The sequence below is a fragment of the Alosa sapidissima genome, chromosome 13, assembly GCF_018492685.1.
Source record: "Alosa sapidissima isolate fAloSap1 chromosome 13, fAloSap1.pri, whole genome shotgun sequence".
Lineage (NCBI taxonomy): Eukaryota > Metazoa > Chordata > Actinopteri > Clupeiformes > Clupeidae > Alosa > Alosa sapidissima.
Genome location: NC_055969.1, coordinates 20512853 through 20530206, shown reverse-complemented (window position 1 = coordinate 20530206; position 17354 = coordinate 20512853). Strand labels below are relative to the sequence as shown.

Sequence of the window (17354 nt, the reverse complement as noted above, 5' to 3'; positions counted from 1 at the left end):
GGCCCTGGGGGGCGGGGGGGCAATGGGCCTTAAGACTCTGTAAGGCCTCCTCTGTTTCCTCATCTCATCTCCTCAGATAAAGACTGGGGCCTTGTGTGTGTGTGTGTGTGTGTGTGTGTGTGTGTGTGTGGGGCCAGGGGACCAGCAGGAGGGGGTTCATGAGCTCCTCACTACAGACCGGATCAAACCGGGTCTGGACTATGTGCAAAACCGGTCCTGATCAGAGTCACAGTAGACGGTGATTGTTCATGTGTGTGGGCTATTGGTCAAGTTTGACATCATATTATTGCGTTGTTTTTTATTTATTATTGCATGTTTTATTTTTTGGCTTTGTCAGGTTATTGTGACTGATGGGGAAAAGTAGTTTAATTTTGAATTGAGCTTCTAGGGATTAAGGAGTATGTGAGAGTATCTGGGTGAAGGGGTGCTTTGGTGGCGTGTCTCCTTTTGATAACCACACACACACACACACACACACGGTGAAAGGGACAGGGTTGCAGTGAAATGGCCTGAAGACGTGAGGACAGAATGGGTGTGTGGGGGAAGGGCGAGCCGAGGTTAGGGGTGGGGGCAGGTAACTCGCTCTGTCAGGTCTGTTCCTCATTCTCTTACTCCCTTTCACAGCAGCTGCTGTTTGCTCTCGTCTGTGTGTGTGTGTGTCTGTGTGTGTGTGTGTGTCCATTGCTTGGTTGCTTTGATCTCCCTTGGCCTTGCCTGGCTTCTTCTCCTTGCTTGACCACACAAAACCCCACTCAGTCACAATGGCGGACGCAGCCCTTGGGTTGTTTACTCTGAAGGCGAAAAAAGGTGACGACACTTTGTGTTTGGTATCAATGCGTTGGGTCAGTGGGGCAGTGCTGAATACCTTTCTGCCAGCAGCAAGGAATCCTGGGAATTTAGTTTGGATTTGGGTGGGGGTGGGGACATCCACATCGCCAACTTGGAACCAGAAGTTTGCAGAAGCCCTGGAGTCAGTATGAACGGAGGGACTTCATGGGCTAGTTTTCAACTTGAAACAGGCTGCTGTTGCAAAAAGTTCCAAAAAATGTTAGTATTGAAAAAAGGTGTGTGTGTGTGTGTGTACTGAAGAAGAACAGTACTCAGTAAGACCTCAGTACTCTGTTGTCGCTAATGGCAGTAGAAAGCATGGACTGTGTGGTGTCCTGCACTTGAAGCCTGGAGAAGCCAACATGTGTCTTGACAAAATTTGGAGCCAGGATAAGTACAGTAATAGAATCCTCCAGGTTTGGAGCTGACCATACTGACCATATTTGGATAAATCTCCCCCATTTTTTAATTCTACTGAGTGTACGGCCGTACGCTGTCCATTGTTTTTATTTTTTATGGTCACGGGCTGGTACCGGTCTTACTGGTCTAGTGGGCCAAAAAATGGCGCCGAGACCAGCAAGCTCTGGCTTGGTTCTGCCCCAGTTCCGGCTGTCACGTGGCCCAGTTCAGGGTCTGATTCTCCTCGGGGAAAGTCCTGCAAGCCAGTGGATGATTGAGGGGATTGCCTAATGTTAGAAGTGTATCGTTTCTTCCTTCGTTCGTTCGTTATTCAGTTTCCATGACCCCCTCTGGACTGCATGTAAGAGCTTCGATAACCACCGTGACCTTTGCTGTCGTTAATCTGATGTTGCTTTCTGTCTGTGGCATTATGATCTATGAAAGAGGAAGGTTTCGTTTTGTGGCCTGTCCACATTTTGCATTGCTCTGTGTGTGTGTGTGTGTGCGCAACACACTTTTCCTAATGGTGTGCTACTTCAAGTTCATGCAGAGATGCAGAGAAAGACAAAGAGAATGAGATGCATCAAAAGCTCATCCCCACACACACGCACACACACACACGGCTTTATTTTTAGATCACCGTGGTGACAGCTGTTCCAGATCAGAAGGATTAGGTGGTGTCTGTGTGCGTGCGTGTGTGTGTTTGTGTGTGTATGCACGCTCAGGCAGCAGGCTACTCTTTTGGCCACCTGTGAAGGATCGGCACCTCTGTGAGCCCCTCACTCCACTCAGATCATCGTCCGTGGTTCTCTCTCTCTCTCTCTCTCTCTCTCTCTCTCTCTCTCTCTCTCTCTCTCTCTCTCTCTCTCTCTCCTCTCTCTCTCCTCTCTCTCTCTCTCTCTCTCTCTCTCTCTCTCTCCTCTGTCTCTTCTGTCTCTTCTCGAGAGTGCATGGGCGTGCTGTGTGAGAGTGAGAGCGCAGGTGTGTGTGTGTGTGTTCGGTGCTTGGGAGAGAGAGTGTTGTTGTAGACTGTTGCATGCTGGGTGTTGTTTGTGTGTTAAGCTTTTTTGAAGACCTGTGTGTAAAACAAGGAAGTGTGTTATGTATGAAAGTGTTGGAATGTGTTTGTGTGTGTGTGAGATGATGTTCCAGTTAATCCTGCACATTCCATTAATGTCGTGGTGTTACTCGAGGTTGTGAAGATCTTGATAGAAGTGTGTGCGAGTTTGAGCGCGTTCCATCTCGGTTGCCCAGACTGGATCGTATAAGTACATGTTTTGAATACAAAAAAAAAGGGAAGCTTGAAGGGAAGCAATTGTCAGGGACCTTTTGAAAACCTGTGTTGAACCTACAGGCCCACTGAGTCTCGTGTTTGGGATTTAAAGTAATAACTAATGTTGCTAACAATCATGCTAGCATAATGTGGCTTTAGACTGCTGCTGCTAACATGAGAAATGACATCTGCTCATTCAGCGTGAGCCTCATCTTTGATGTCAGCCTATTGACTAATCATATGACTTCAACGCCTGCCCACTCGACCTCTGAGGTGCTGTGTGTGTGTGTGTGTGTGTGTCTGACTGTTTGTCTGTCTGTCTGTGCCCCCTCATGTGTAAAACTAGTCACCCCGGTGTCATCACATGGCCATAGGCCTCCCCACTCCCTGCTCCTCCACCCAAACACATACACCCAACCCCCCTACACACACACACAGACACACACTCACCCCCCCCCCCCCCCCCCCCCCCCAAACCCTGCTTACTGGCCATGCTCCTCCCAGCTCATCCAGCCTAAAACGTCCCCTTTCCCATGTTAGACCCCTCATCCTCATCCTCATCCTCATCCCCACCCCCTGTGGAAGTGAGCCCCACTTCTGGTCCACTGCTGTAATTGAGGAGCAGTAGTAGGATGAGGAGGTGGTCTGAGGGTCCATCCATCACTGAGGAGACAAATAACAAAAAGGAAGAGAGAGGGGGAGGGGTAGAATGGAGGGGGAGATGAGAGGGGAGGAGAGAAGGATGGCAGAGAGAGGAGAGGAGAGGAGATGAGACCCTAAAGACACAAACGCACACACAAATACCCACACATGTTGTAGAAAACCTGTACAAAAATATTTACACACACCTTTCACCTACCTGACAGCGATGATCTTGGGTGACTGTAATTACAACAGCTGTGTATATGTGTGTGCGTGTGCATGCGTGTGTGTGTGGAGGGGTGGGTAATGTGCAGCCTCATTTCACACCATCCCATTCCACAGTATACACACACGCACGCATGATTGGTTCCCACTGATGCCCCTGGTTAACGACTCCTGATGCCTCCTGAACATTGGTCAACCCGGATCTGAAAATGGGGAAATAAACAACTGCTGTGTAGTGTGACTGTGATAGATAGATAGATAGATAGATAGATAGATAGATAGATAGATAGAATGAATATGACACAGGAAAAGGGTGGGTGTAATTTGATTGGCTGTTAAGGTCAAATATCAGCAGCCTTCCACCAGAATCAGAGGGTATAAACCTTACATTTCATTTCCAGCGTCCCTTGATGCCCTTGATGGTGGCACTTGATTAGCCACTCTTGTCAGTTAGCATAAGCGATTCTTTATGCTGATTTAGCACTGTTGGCATCTAGCATAAGCTACTCTTTATGCTGAAGATTAGCCACCCTGGAAGCCAGTATTGCCAGCCTTGATGCTAAGCATTAGTCACTGTTTATGCCCATCATTACCCGCCTAAATGCCTAGCAGCATTATCCAGTCTTTATCCCTAGTGTTGGCACACTGGCACCTGCTATATGGGCACCCGCTTAGGCCGGTATGGACCATCTGCAGCTCTCGGGGTGCTAATGGCACACAGACTGCTAATGCTTTCCACAGTGCACTGCATGGTGCTGGCGCTAATTAGCGCCGATGCGCTACCTTCTGTAAATTCAGAGTGGTTTCAATATAACATCACTCGTTTGGGAATATACACTGAGAGTATTAATAGAGTGAGTGAGTGATTTTCGCTTGTAACTCACAATCACCTCTGCACTATTGGTGTAGGTTTGTTCTGTAGTTTCTGGAAGCAGTCAACTAATTAGATACGAAAAGTGACTTAAGTCCTAAACAGGCAAATGGGTGTAAATCAGTGGCCATAGCCTAAGCCTTATATAGACATGCATGAGATGACTAGGCCTGTCACCGAGACCGTGACCAGGTCTTTTCACACTAAAGTAGCATGCAGAAAGACACGGTTGAGTATGGAGGACGATAACTTGCAGCTTCAGACTCGTTTTGATTGAGACACACATTCATACAAGATGCATAAGAAGCATGAAGAATAATGACAGATGCTGATTCTGGTTCACAGTTCTGATTCTGGTTCACAGACTATTTTTGGTAACACGGTTCAGTATTTCACATAAGGTGACAGGAGATGGTCAGCGATTGTGACTTAACACACACACACACACTCACACTTGGGTCTAGCACAGGATTGACCTTTCTGACATCACCAATGAATCATCACCTTCTTGTTCCACCAGGAGCGGAGAGTGTGTTCTCATTTTCGTGTGCGTGCGTATCTGTGTGCGCGCGCACGCAAGTGCACAAATGTCCATGTGTTTTTTTTTTTTTTAATATATATTTATCGGTGGGCCTTAAAATAGCTCCTCTGTCACATGGGAAAGTGCAGTGGCTTTTCATCCAGTGTTTCTCCCGCTGGGTGATGGAGCATGAAGACACAGCAATATGTACTTACGTGTGTGTGTGTGTGTGTGTGTGTGTGTGTGTGTGCCTGTTCCAAGCTGGGTGACTAAGCTGCAGCCTGTCTTTAACAGTCATGGGAGGTTTGCAAGTACAGTATCAAAGAAGAATGCAGATTTGCTAGAGGTGTGTGTGTGTGTGTGTGTGTGTGTGTGTGTGTGATGGGAAGGCATCGGACAAGCGAGGAGGCACTGGGGTTGGGACTCTTACTCATAGATATTTCTGACAAATGCACACACATGAAAACACAACGCTGATGCAGGCCTGTTGCTATGACGTCTGCAAGACACACACACATACCAATCCAGGTGCTGATGCATGACGATGTAATGATTACCAAGGCTCAGCGCCCTTGGCTACAAACACACACAGACCCACAGGCAGCAAGTGGTAAAGAGAGAAACCTTAGTGTTCATACAGTCTCACACACACACACACACACCACTTTCAGCGGTGCTGTTAAACTTAGTTCCCTTTTCGGCTGCTGTGGTTATGAACTGGCTTTTGGCTTCCTGGAGCGCCAGACAGGTCCCCCCTCCGCTCCCATCTCTCTCTCTCTCTCACACACACACACGCACACGTACACGCACACACACACACGTGCAGTGGGCACTCCTCCTACAGCCTCCAATTGATAGGGTTCAAAAGTCAAATATAAAAGTTGTGTGTGTGTGTGTGTGTTTGTTTGTGCTTGTGCATGCAGTGGGTAGCATCAAGCTCTTGATGTGACTGTGATCACTTCCTGATTATCTGGAAACTAACAAGATGCATCATCTTCCTGTTCAAACCAATAATAATGTACCTCACTGTCATCCATAAATCACTCACTCATTCTCTTTCACACACACACACTCACACACACACACACCACCCTGTAAGGTGAGGTTGACCGTCACATCCATTGCTCTGCATCTGATAGCATCTCCTTACACACTCTGCTCTGCCACTTGAAGAATGTTGCGTGCGTGCGCGCGCAAAGTCATAAGCTGTCTGAGCCTGACTCGCTGGTCTGTGTCTGTCTCTGTGTGTGATTGAGTGTGAATGTCTGTCTTTTTGTGTCTGTTTGGGGGAGAGAAGGTGTGTATGTGTGTCTGTCTTTCTCTTTGTGTATGTGTGAGGGGTAGGGAGATTGAGTGTGTATGAGTGTGTTTGTGTGTGACCAAGTATGTGTGTGTGTACGTGACGTGTGTGACAGAGTGTGTATGAGTGTGTGAGCAGATTCTGTCTCCACTCATTAGCCAAACCATCCGTCAGTCAACCTGTTTTTCGTTTTACACCAGAGAAGGGAGGGAGAGAGAGGGAGAGGGAGAAAAAGAAAAAGGGAGAGGGGGAGAGGCAGAGAGAGAGGGAGAGGGAGGAAAAGAAAGAGAGGGAGAGGGAGAAAAAGAGGGAGCGAGAGACTGCAGTGTGCTGGGTCAGTCACGTTGCATGACTGAAAGGGAGGAGGGAGAGGGAGATAAAAAGCACAAGGGAGAGAGAGGGAGGGAGGGAGGGAGGGAGAAAGAGAGGAGGACAGAAAGAGAGGGAGAGAGGGTGAAGGAAGGAAAGCAGAGAGAAGATAAAGAGAGATGGAAGAAGAGAGATAGTGAGCAGCTGAGAGTGGGAAGTCAGACACGTTCTCTTCTCTTCTCCTTTTCATCCTCTTCAGAGAGGCCCTTGAACAAACCAGCTGACTACGCCTGTGAAGGGCATAGAGAGACAGACACACTGGTCAGCAGTGTCGGGCGAATCAATACAGCAGCACCCTCTCAGTGTCTACACACACACACACACTTTATCTTTTTCTCTCTCAGTCACACACACACACACACAAACACACTTTATCTTTTTCTCTCTCAGGCACACACACACACATGCTTGTTCTCTCTCTCTCTCTTTCTTTCTCTTTCTTTCTCTCTCTCTCTCTTTCTCTCTCCGTCTCTCACTTTCAGACACATTTTCTTCACCACGTTTTTTTCACCAACTTGAACAGAGAAAAGGCATTGACTGCCAATTCAACTGATATCATTCATGAGAGATGAACGTTAGCGGTGACATCTTCAGCAAGAAGGATTTGACAGGCATTTCATTGATTGACTTACACAGTGCTATTGATCAACAAGCAAGCCTTGTAGAATTGTTTATTTGGATCTATTGTTCTGTCGGGCTTCTTCAGTAGATGTGACTGGCTCTGGTGCTCTTCCCTGCGAATATAATTGTAGAACGCTATTGTCGGTTTGTCAGGTAGGTTGAAAGAGGCAATTGTTCATTCAGCAAGTGGAGTCCTCCAGTCTTCAAAGTGCTTGATTGACACGAGACACCAGCAAATCACACCCAGACGAGAGGAGGGAGTAAAAGAGTGCAGCAGCCAATGATGGCTTTTCACCAGGGGGGCTGCCATTACTGTCACATTAGACAAGCTAATGGCGGAGGCTACACTGCTCTTAGGGCGGGGGTAGTGGACACGCACCACACTGCCTTTGAGAAGATGGGGGCGTTGAGGAGAAGCTTGTGACCGATGTGTTCTTTGACCTCTGACCCCAAGTGTTGTGCATCCCTGCGTCTTTCTGTCGAGCTAAGCAGCATTTTAGCCTAACTCGTCACGCCGTGCCGCCCACATGCTAACCAGTGTCGCTATGAGCACAGTTAAATGGCCTGTTGGGCCAGCTCATCACATTAACTGTGGTTCACATGCTAACCAGTGTCGCTACAAACTGTTAGATAGCCTTTTAGCCCGGCTCCCCACGTTAGCTGCGGTTAACATGCAAACCGGTGTCGCTGCAAACTGCTTACAGATGGCTCATGAATCATGAAGGAGCCCCATTCCGCCCGGCGACTGGCGACATCACACACGCTTTGATATGTTTGTGGGATCCATCCGGCACATTTAGCTCTGTGCCCTGTGCGCTGTAAAGATGCTAGGCTGCATACTGATAACATCACCAATGTCTGCCAAACAAGAAAGATAGTGTCCCGTGATGGAGAGGCTAGCACTCAGGGTTAGTCACAGTGTTCATAAATAAACATCCTGCCCTTCTACATAGGGCTTTTACTTTGCTACGCTCAGTGTCATTGAAACGGTCTCTATTGCTGGTTCCTGTGGAAGCATTATCTCAATTGTTCCAGTTGACTCTATGAACTATACGTTTTTTTTAGCTTAATTTACCTTAACGTAACAGCTTCGGAGTCATTGGAATGGTTATATGATTTTTTACTGGTTGAATGGTGGCCGCCTCACTTCCCCCTAGCGTCTGTGAGTAGAAAAGCCATTGAGCCGCTGGCCTCAGAATTAGAAAGTCTCGTGGCCTTGCGTTGTAACCTATTGCTTTATGGCACTCCACACATACCCGCCAAACACCGGCTGGAACAAGGTAGCGTTGGAGTTTCTTACATATTCGTCATAGCAGAGCCAGTGAAAAGAAACAGAAAGTGAGTAAACTGCTGTCGGAGGAACAGGGAAAGAGGAAACCGCAGACTGACCGAGCGAGGAATGTCGTAAAATATATATACTCCAAAGCTGTAGGGGGAGCTTTGTAGAGAAAACAGCGCGCAAAAAACGGTGAAGGAATTGCAAAAACTGCTTAAGGTCCCTTTAAGCTTCTTCTCCTTCTGACTTTCACATTCTGTTATGAAGTACCAGACTTTTTACCACTTTGTGCTGTGAAGAACCCTCTAACATTCTAAAGAACCAATATGATTCTCTGTTCAAAGTGTGTGTGTGTGTTTGTGTGTGTGTTTTGTTTGCTGGCTGATTAAATGTGCCTGTGGTCAGTTTGTCCAAAGGGAGGTGGCAGATGGGATTTGCATGGAAACAGAAGAGCTTTGCATAAGAGAAAGGCAAACATCGATCATCTCCAACCAGGAAGAGATCGCTCAATACTACAGGGATTCCTCTACAGACACAAACAGTGATCTTACTCTGTGTTCAGAACCCAGAGGATTCTGGGTACTAGCAAGCAATCTTTTTCTGGGTACTACCAAACAATCTTCTTTTAGTATGAGACCAAACAATCTTAATTTTGTGTGTATATGTAGGTTTGTGTGTGTCTGTTTATATGTAGGTGTGCATATATGTGTGTGTGTTAGTATGTGAAACTGGTTTTACATGCCACAAGCAGGTATAAATCCACTGTCCACAACTACATACCTGAGAAAAGCTTTGTGAGCCATCTGAACCTAGCCTAGAAATCTAGACGCGCCCTGGCGGCAGCAAATTACATTTGCTGCCAGGGCTAGTCTAGCAACTCTCCGTTGACTTGTGAGCTCCAGAAATCGAAACTTAATCAGGCCAATGAAATCGTGTATAGAGTCGTTAGGTGGGCTTAACATAATGATTGATGGCAGAGTTGCAACGGTTTGGCTTGAATTCCCTGCCACTTGAAAACAAATAAGATGGATGTTGCTGTTGGCGAACCGTGTGACACGAGTTAAGCTTTTATTAAGTTGGCAAACGTTTGAACCAACTAGCCAACTAGCTCCGCTGGTGGGAAACGCATGGGACTCATAGCGCTGCTGCTGTCCTATTGCGTGCAGAGGGAATTTGAAAGACAACTGATTATCCCGCCCCTCGGACTAATCACTGCGAACGGTGAGTGCCCAGACCCTACATTTTAATGTGGGTCTGGCTCGTCAGGCTAATCTGAACCTTCAGCAGGTGCTGCAATTGAGCTGTGTGAGATGGGGGAAACTCATGGGAACAAACTGGCATCTCTGCCTGGTGCTGTTACCACATCAGGATTGAAACCTTATCAAGGCATTTTCAGTCAAAAGTCACTCTCACTCACACACACACACACACACACACACACACACACACACACTCTCTCTCTCTTGCTCGTGCACAACTAATTTTGTGTGAGAGTGTAAACATGATTTTTGTGATCATGATTTTGTATGAGCGCATAATTGAGCATATGTGTTTGTGTGTGAATGAGGGTACGGATATGAGGGTATGGATAATATCTTCATGCCAAGAGCGGAGTCTGTACTGGAGCACTAACACAGAGGGTCTTTTCTTTCTTTCTTTTTTTTTTTGACCTCTCTCACTGTTTACTCCTTCCTTTATTGCTTCATCTTTGTTTTCGTGTGTGTGTGTGTGTGTCCATGTGTGTGTCCTCTGCTCTTGTTGCTCTCTTGCTGCTGTCCTAACCTGAACCCTCTCAATCACTAGAGAGGGAGGGGGAGAGCGCGAGAGGGAGAGAAGTGGTGTAACTACATAGAGATTGACAGTGTGTACGACTATGTGTATCTTCGTGTGTGTGTGTGTAGCAGTCAGGGCAGAGGTAGGGCTCTGCTGGCCATGGCTGGAGAAGAGGGAGGGATTTAGTGATTAGTTCAGAAGGCCAGAGAGAGAGGGCGAGAGAGAGAACCAGGGGAGAGAGAGAGAACCAGGGGAGAGAGATGCACAAAAGCAAGAGAGTGAGGGGAGAGCAGTAGAGACCGAGAGAGTGAGAAAAAGAACAGCGTGTTCTGTTCATTCCAGGACATGAACAGTTTGTGCTGGTAGCAGTAGAGTAGACACACACACACACACACACACACACACACAGCAGAGAGTAGGGAACTCTGTTGTAGAGTGTCACAGGAAATCTCCTAATAAAATCCAGGGATGAAGAATGGTCATGATAAAAAGAAGTTTGTGTGTGTCTAGTAGCATGGCAAGGGTAATGTGTATACCATCTTGTTTGGTACTTCATTTAAGTGAAGGCAGTGGACTCTGCCATGGTCTTTGGTCACTGGCGCCTAATTAAACCATTAAAATACACACACGCATGCTCACAAACGCACACTCATACACACACACACACATACTCTCTCACACACGCTTACACACACATCTTAATTAGATATAAGGTTGATACAAACAATCTGTACAAACAAAACAGCCAGCCATAAATGTTTGTGTTTGTGTGTGTGTGTGTGTGTGTGTGTGTGTGTGTGTGTGTGTGTGTGTGTGTGTGTGTGTGTGTGTGTGTGTGTGTGTGTGTGTGTGTGTGTGTGTGTGTGTGTGTGTGTGTGTGTTGGCAGAAGAAAAGGGCAGTGCATGCCATCAAGCAGCAACAACCTTGGAACAGCCAAGCCCCTATTATAAAAAACAGACGGAATAGTAAACATGTTCCCACCCTCTTACACACACACACACACACACCCCTCTGGCTCATCTCTTATTATCCTTGTAGGTGTCCTCCTCCCTGATAAAGTCTGTCACTCGTTTCAGAGCGCCCCTCCTCCCTTTCCCTCTCCTCTGCTTTCATCCATCCCTCCTTTCAAGCTGTGGGGTGTCTGACCTAAATCTGGGAGGAGAGGAGAGCAAGCAGGGGATATGGAGGGAGAGGGAGGGAGAGAGAGAGGAGAGAGGGAGGAAGAATGGGAGGGAGGGGTGATGGGTGTAGAGAAAGCGAGGGATAGAGAGAGAGGAGAGAGGGAGGAAGAATGGGAGGGAGGGGTGATGGGTGTAGAGAAAGCGAGGGATAGAGAAAGAGAGGGGAAGGATGGGTATAAAGAAAGCAAGGGATAGGGAGAAGGAGATGGAGGGTGATGGGTATAGAGGCTGGCAGCAAATTAGCAAGTTTGTTACTGGAGGTGAGACAGGCAGACATCTACCTTTGTGTGTGTGTGTGTGTGTGTGTGTGTGTGCCCATTTGTGTGCGTCTGCCCATTTGTGTGCATCTGTGTGTCTATCTCTGTGTTTGAGTGTGCTTGTGTGTTTGTGTTTAAATGTGTGTGTGTGTGTGTGGATGTGTGTTTGTAGGGGCATGAGGGGTAGGGTTAAATTGGTGCTGGGGTTCATTGTTGATGTTGATGCTGTTGTCAATAATTGAATCAGTCACACACACATGTGCCTACCATACACAAATGGCATACACACACACACACACACACACACACACACACACACACATCACTCTGATTTATCTCTCTCTCTCAGTCTCACACACACTGAGATGCAGATGCTGTCACAGCTGACAGAAAAGCTGTGACAAACACACACACACACTCCTCTCTTCCCCTCTCTCCTCTCTTCCTCTCCTTCCTCCCCCCTCCTCTCTCCTCTGACCTCCTCTCTCCTTCCTCTCCTCCCCTCTCCTCTCTCCTCCCCTCTCCTCTCTTCTCTCACCTCCTCTCTCCTCTCACCTCCTCTCTCCTTCCTCCCCTCTCCTCTCTCCTCCCCTCTCCTCTCTCCTCCCCCCCTCCTCTCTCCTCTCACTTCCTCTCTCCTCTCACCTCCTCTCTCCTCTCTCTTCTCTCCTCTCACCTCCTCTCTCCTCTCTCTTCTCTCCTCTCACCTCCTCTCTCTCTCCTCTCACCTCCTCTCTCCTCTCTTCTCTCCTCTCACCTCCTCTCTCCTCTCTCTCTCCTCTCATCTCCTCTCTCCTCTCACCTCCTCTCTCCTCTCTCCTCTCACCTCCTCTCTCTCTCCTCTCACCTCCTCTCTCCTCTCTCCTCTGTCCTCTCACCTCCTCTCTCCTCTCTTCTACTCTCTTCCTCTCTATTTTCCACATCACATTTTTCTCCTGTTCCTTCTGATATCAAAGAGCTATAAATAGCAACCCTACCCATCCGCCTGCTCAACCCCCATGCCCCCCCCCCCTCGGGCAGGAATGAATCTACATCAACAGCAGTGTTTAAAACTGTGTGTGTGTGGACTACAAACACATTAGGTTAAAGCTCAGTACTCAATCCAACACAAGCCACAGTTCTCCTTGAGCCCTACCTCTAATCACATATGGTGTGTGTTTTCATAAAGTGTCTGTGTGTTGATTACAAACACACACACAAAAACACACACAAAGTGCTACATGAACAGAGTCAGTGATCCTAGAATCCTACCGGCCCTCCACACATTTATGTTTCTCTGATCAGTGTGTTGTGTGTGTGTGTGTGTGTGTGTGTGTGTGTGTGATTGGTGTTGTGGGGAGCAGGTTCAAACACACCCATGTGTCTGCGTGAGACTTGCCACTAGCTTTTACTGTGCTAAGATATTGAAATGTGATCAAACTTCAATAACCTCTCTCTCTCTCTCTCTCTCTCTCTCTCTCTCTCTCTCTCTCTCTCTCTCTCTCTCTCTCTCTCTCTCTCTCTCTCCAGACTGCCTGCCAGGTTGAGGAGTTTGGGGGTTCCCTGCAGACCCCTGTGACCCTCCGATGAACCCCATCAACTCCATGAAACCTGCCTTGCCTCCCACGCCACATAGGTGAGTGTCTCACACACACACACACACACACGTGCGTGACCCACAGACCTACGTACACACCCAAACACAAACGCATACATACAGGCATACACACGTGTGCACACAGACTGACATGCACACACACCCACCCTTTTTTCTGCTCTGTGTGGTTGATCAGACCATATTTGTTTAGTGGTGGTTCACAAAGATGCAAGCGATGATCCAGTTGACCCTTAACTCACAAATACAAGACCCTCTGGGACACAGACACGTCCTTTTGTGACGACCGTGTGGGACCTGGGTTTTCACAACGCCTCGTGTGTCTCTCAGAGACGGTCAGTTCAGACCAGGCCACTGGAGTCGCCGACAGGTTAGAGAATGACACCTGACGGGAGTCTTTGAGACGGCATGTTCTGAAACTAGCGCTCTCTTTGTAATGACTCACAGGTGTGTGGGTGGATTCTCCCCATGCGCGAGTGACCGCACTTTGCCGACTCTGCCGTCTGAAAACTCAACAAACTCGAATTCTGACCATTTATATGTGAGAAGGGAAAACAGCTAGCCAGATAGCAGTGAATCACCTGTCTCCGCTGTTACTGGTCATAATAGTCATGCTTATTCACCGAGTCGTGGGTTGTTGGGATAGTTATTTGATCAACCGGGCTGGAGGGAGTGGCCGTCCCATTGTTGTTTTTGGGAAATGTTTTTCAATGACTTTGGCATTTTCTACCATCCTGGAATTTCAGTTGACCTACTAGAAGGGTGTTTGGAGAAGTACTGACTGTTAGACAGTTTCTGCATCATTCCCCACGGGAATTTTATTTAAATACACACACACAGTCACGCCCGTACACACACACACACACACCAAATCTTTCTCAGTGATTCTCATACCCCGAATACATGCTTGCTCAGATTTACAGGAGTTTACATTTGTAATTGAGTTAATAGCTGAGTGGTTAAACAGTCCAAAAGAGACACACACACACAGAGACAGACTTGGCCTTTCACTGTTTGACCTACTCGTCTGTCTCAGACTCTTGCTGTTTGTTTATGAGATAGTGAGTCACATTCTCAGCGAAATGTCACCTTACTCACAGAGAATCACCACAGAAAAGCAGAACAGAGTCACACACACACACGCACTGCATGGGTAACCGTAGCGTTGAGCAGCATGGAGAACTTGAACGTTATACAGCACGGGGAACCGTAGCACTGCACTTTTGTAGCCCAGCACTCCTGAAATCTTCACTCTCAAGGACGTTCTGAGTGAAACTCAAGATGCATTAGGTCTCTCCACCAGCCTGAAGGACTCCTCAGAAGTCAAACAACTCAAGCAGCCTTGTGCTCAGTGGGGAGAGCATTGTGTGGCCCTTGTCATTTGAAAACCCTTGAAAGAGGGAGATATATATAGAGAGAGAGAGAGAACCAAGAAAAGGTGCAAACACACACTAAGAAAAGAGGTGGAAGTCAACTTGTCTACGGAACAAATCTCAACGTTTAGAACATGTGAAACTGTTTGATCTGCCCCTCTTCTAGCATTCTGACCTTTCACCTTCCTCTGCCATTGGCTGAGCCCTCCATCTCCCTCCCACCTGTGTGACCCTGATTGGCTGCTGGGTGTGCCCTTCCCTGATTGGCCGGTGCGTGGCAGCCAGAGGGCTTTTGGCTCTGGAATGGTGGTTTCCTGTTTGAGAGAGCGCAGCATCCGGTGGTTTTGTGCAGAGAGGAACTCAACAGAGACCTCCACCCCCTCTGGAATGCACATACACACACACACACACGCACACATGTGTTTGTGTGTGTGCGCACTCACTCACAAACACAAAACCACTATCAGGTTTCAACACTTTCAAACAGAAATATCTGCAGGTCATTCTGGTCCCCTGCTGGTGAGGCATCACTCTGAGACTGAACAACCAAACCAGATCTTCTGTGCAGGAATTCGCTCTCCTCTCCTCTCCTCTCTTCTCCACTCCTCTCCTCTCCTCTCCACTCCTCTCCTCTCGCTCCCTCTTCATCCTCTGTCTCCAGAGACTCCGAGTGCAGTGGCTGCTACTCGCTGCCTGCATCGCCCAATAAAGCAGCTGGGTCATAGTGTGTGCCATAGTGTGTAAGAGGTGTGATGATGAATGTGATTCCATAGGGCAAGGTGGTGTGTGTGGGTGTGTGTGTGTGTGTGTGTGATCAGTGAGAGTCCAATCAGTGAGAGTCCATAGGATTGCTTGAAGTCAATGGGCCACATTCCTCTGCAGCGTTCCTGTGAGCTGCACTTAATGTGATAGAGTTAATTATATAAAGACAAGATGCTGTTGAGAAAACTGGTTTGATCCAGTTTCATAAAGAATAGCAAGAAGGGGGAGAAAAAGATTAGAAAAAAACAAAAAGGGAAGGTACTTACTCTCTCCCACACACATGCATGAATGCCTACACACACTCACACACACAAAAACACACACCACCCCCTCCCCCTGCACAGACACTCTTGTCTGTCTCTTAGTGACTGGAGTCACCATGGTAACATTGTGTTGAGTACCTCAAGAGCATGTGGCTTTGGTGCATTGAAGTCACAAAGATTCTCTCTCTCTTTCTCTCGATCTCGATGTCTCTCTCACTCTCCATTTCTCACACTCCTTTCCCCTCTCTCTCTCTCCCCCTCTCTCTCTCTCTCTCTCGATCTCTCTTTTTTGCTCCATCTTACCCCCCCACCCCCTCCACCTCTCCCTTTCTCGCTCGCTCCCTCTCATTGGAGACTCTGTGTGTTGTGCACCACTAGATAAATGGGCTCTGTTTGAACATATTGAGCAGGCAGGTTGAGCAGAAGTGCAGTTTGGTGTGTGTGTGCGTGCAATTGTGTAGATGTATGTGCGTGTGCGTGTGTGTGTGTGTGCGTGTGCACGCGTGTGTGTGTGTGTGATAGAGTCCCTGCTGAGAGGGATTGCTCATGCTGTTGCTGCTGTTGCTGCTGCTGCTGCTATTCGTGTCCCAAGCCCAGTTTCTGCAGACAAAGAGACGGTGCTTCCAGAGAGCCTTTGATTAGTAACTGTACTAATGGCCTCTCTCTCTCTCTCTCTCTCTCTCTCTCGCTCTCTCTCACTCTCTCCCTCTCTCCCTCCTGCAGTGACGGCTCCTACCCATATGATCCTGTCCCCTGGCAGCAAGGTGCCAGTCAGCCAGGCTCTCTCTCTGTGGTAACCACAGTGTGGGGAGTGACCAGTCCTTCACCCAGCCAGGTAAATGTGTGTGTGTGTGTGTGTGTCAGTCAGTCACAGTCTGGGAAGTGACCAGTCTTTCACCCAGCCAGGTAAAGAATACTCTCCCTCACTCCGCGTGTGTGACCATGACAACATTGATGTGACCTCTCTGACTATATAACATTGATGTGACCTCTCTGACTATATAGCATTGATGTGACCTCTCTGACTATATAACATTGCTCTGACCTCTGACCCCTCCAGGTGTTTGGCGCTCCCATGGGTCCGGGCGGCAACTCCGCTGGCAGCCACATGATGCCCGGCAGCAGCCCTGGCATGAACTCGCCGCAGTTCCTGGCGCAGCAGGGCTACCCCGAGCCCAACAAGGCCTATCTGCAGTCGGGCATGTACGGACGCCCCAGCGGGGCCTACCCAGCAGGCCCGGGCTACGGCGGCAGGTGAGGGACACACTGCACACTGTACTCATAACAAACACACACACATGCACACACGCACACACACTGCTGCACATACACATGTACAGGGATAAACATACATGTTATTGGCCACGCAAGCACACACACACACACGCACACACGCACGTGTGCATATACTATATGGACAAAAGTATTGGGCCAGTTACCACTTAATCACTGGATTAATTTGTTTAATTCAGACCCATTGCCCCAGGTATATAAAATCAAGCACCTTAGTCATAGCCATATCATTATTAGGAATGAGCCTGTCCGATAGGATTAGGATTAGGATTGGATAGGATTGGATAGGATCTGATTGATGTCTGATGGTTGGGAATGCTGGACTGAACCCGTTGTCTTTTCAGCATGCATCCAGGCAAATGTGTTAACCATATAGTTGTTTTAATAAGAGGGGGAAGGACCGTATCGGATTGGTAGCGGTATCGATAGATACTCAAGGTTTTCATAACTGTTTCGGTACCTGGCTTGGAAAAGTGGTATTGTGTCATCCCTTATACATTATATATACATACACATACAGTGAATGCATATGC

The 17354-nt window shown here is 47.9% G+C and overlaps 1 protein-coding gene across 7 annotated transcripts in view; it reads left to right on the top strand.

Moving 5' to 3' along the window:
- Positions 1-17354, top strand: part of zmiz2 (zinc finger, MIZ-type containing 2) — a 43022-nt gene that overhangs the window by 6439 nt on the left and 19229 nt on the right. For all 7 annotated transcript variants that reach the window (XM_042058739.1, XM_042058736.1, XM_042058734.1 and 4 more), the window contains exons 2-4: positions 13046-13151; positions 16252-16363; positions 16589-16782. In XM_042058739.1, the coding sequence (XP_041914673.1) occupies positions 13102-13151; positions 16252-16363; positions 16589-16782 (356 nt within the window). In that variant the 5' untranslated portion in view covers positions 13046-13101. The remainder of the gene's footprint in view (positions 1-13045; positions 13152-16251; positions 16364-16588; positions 16783-17354) is intronic.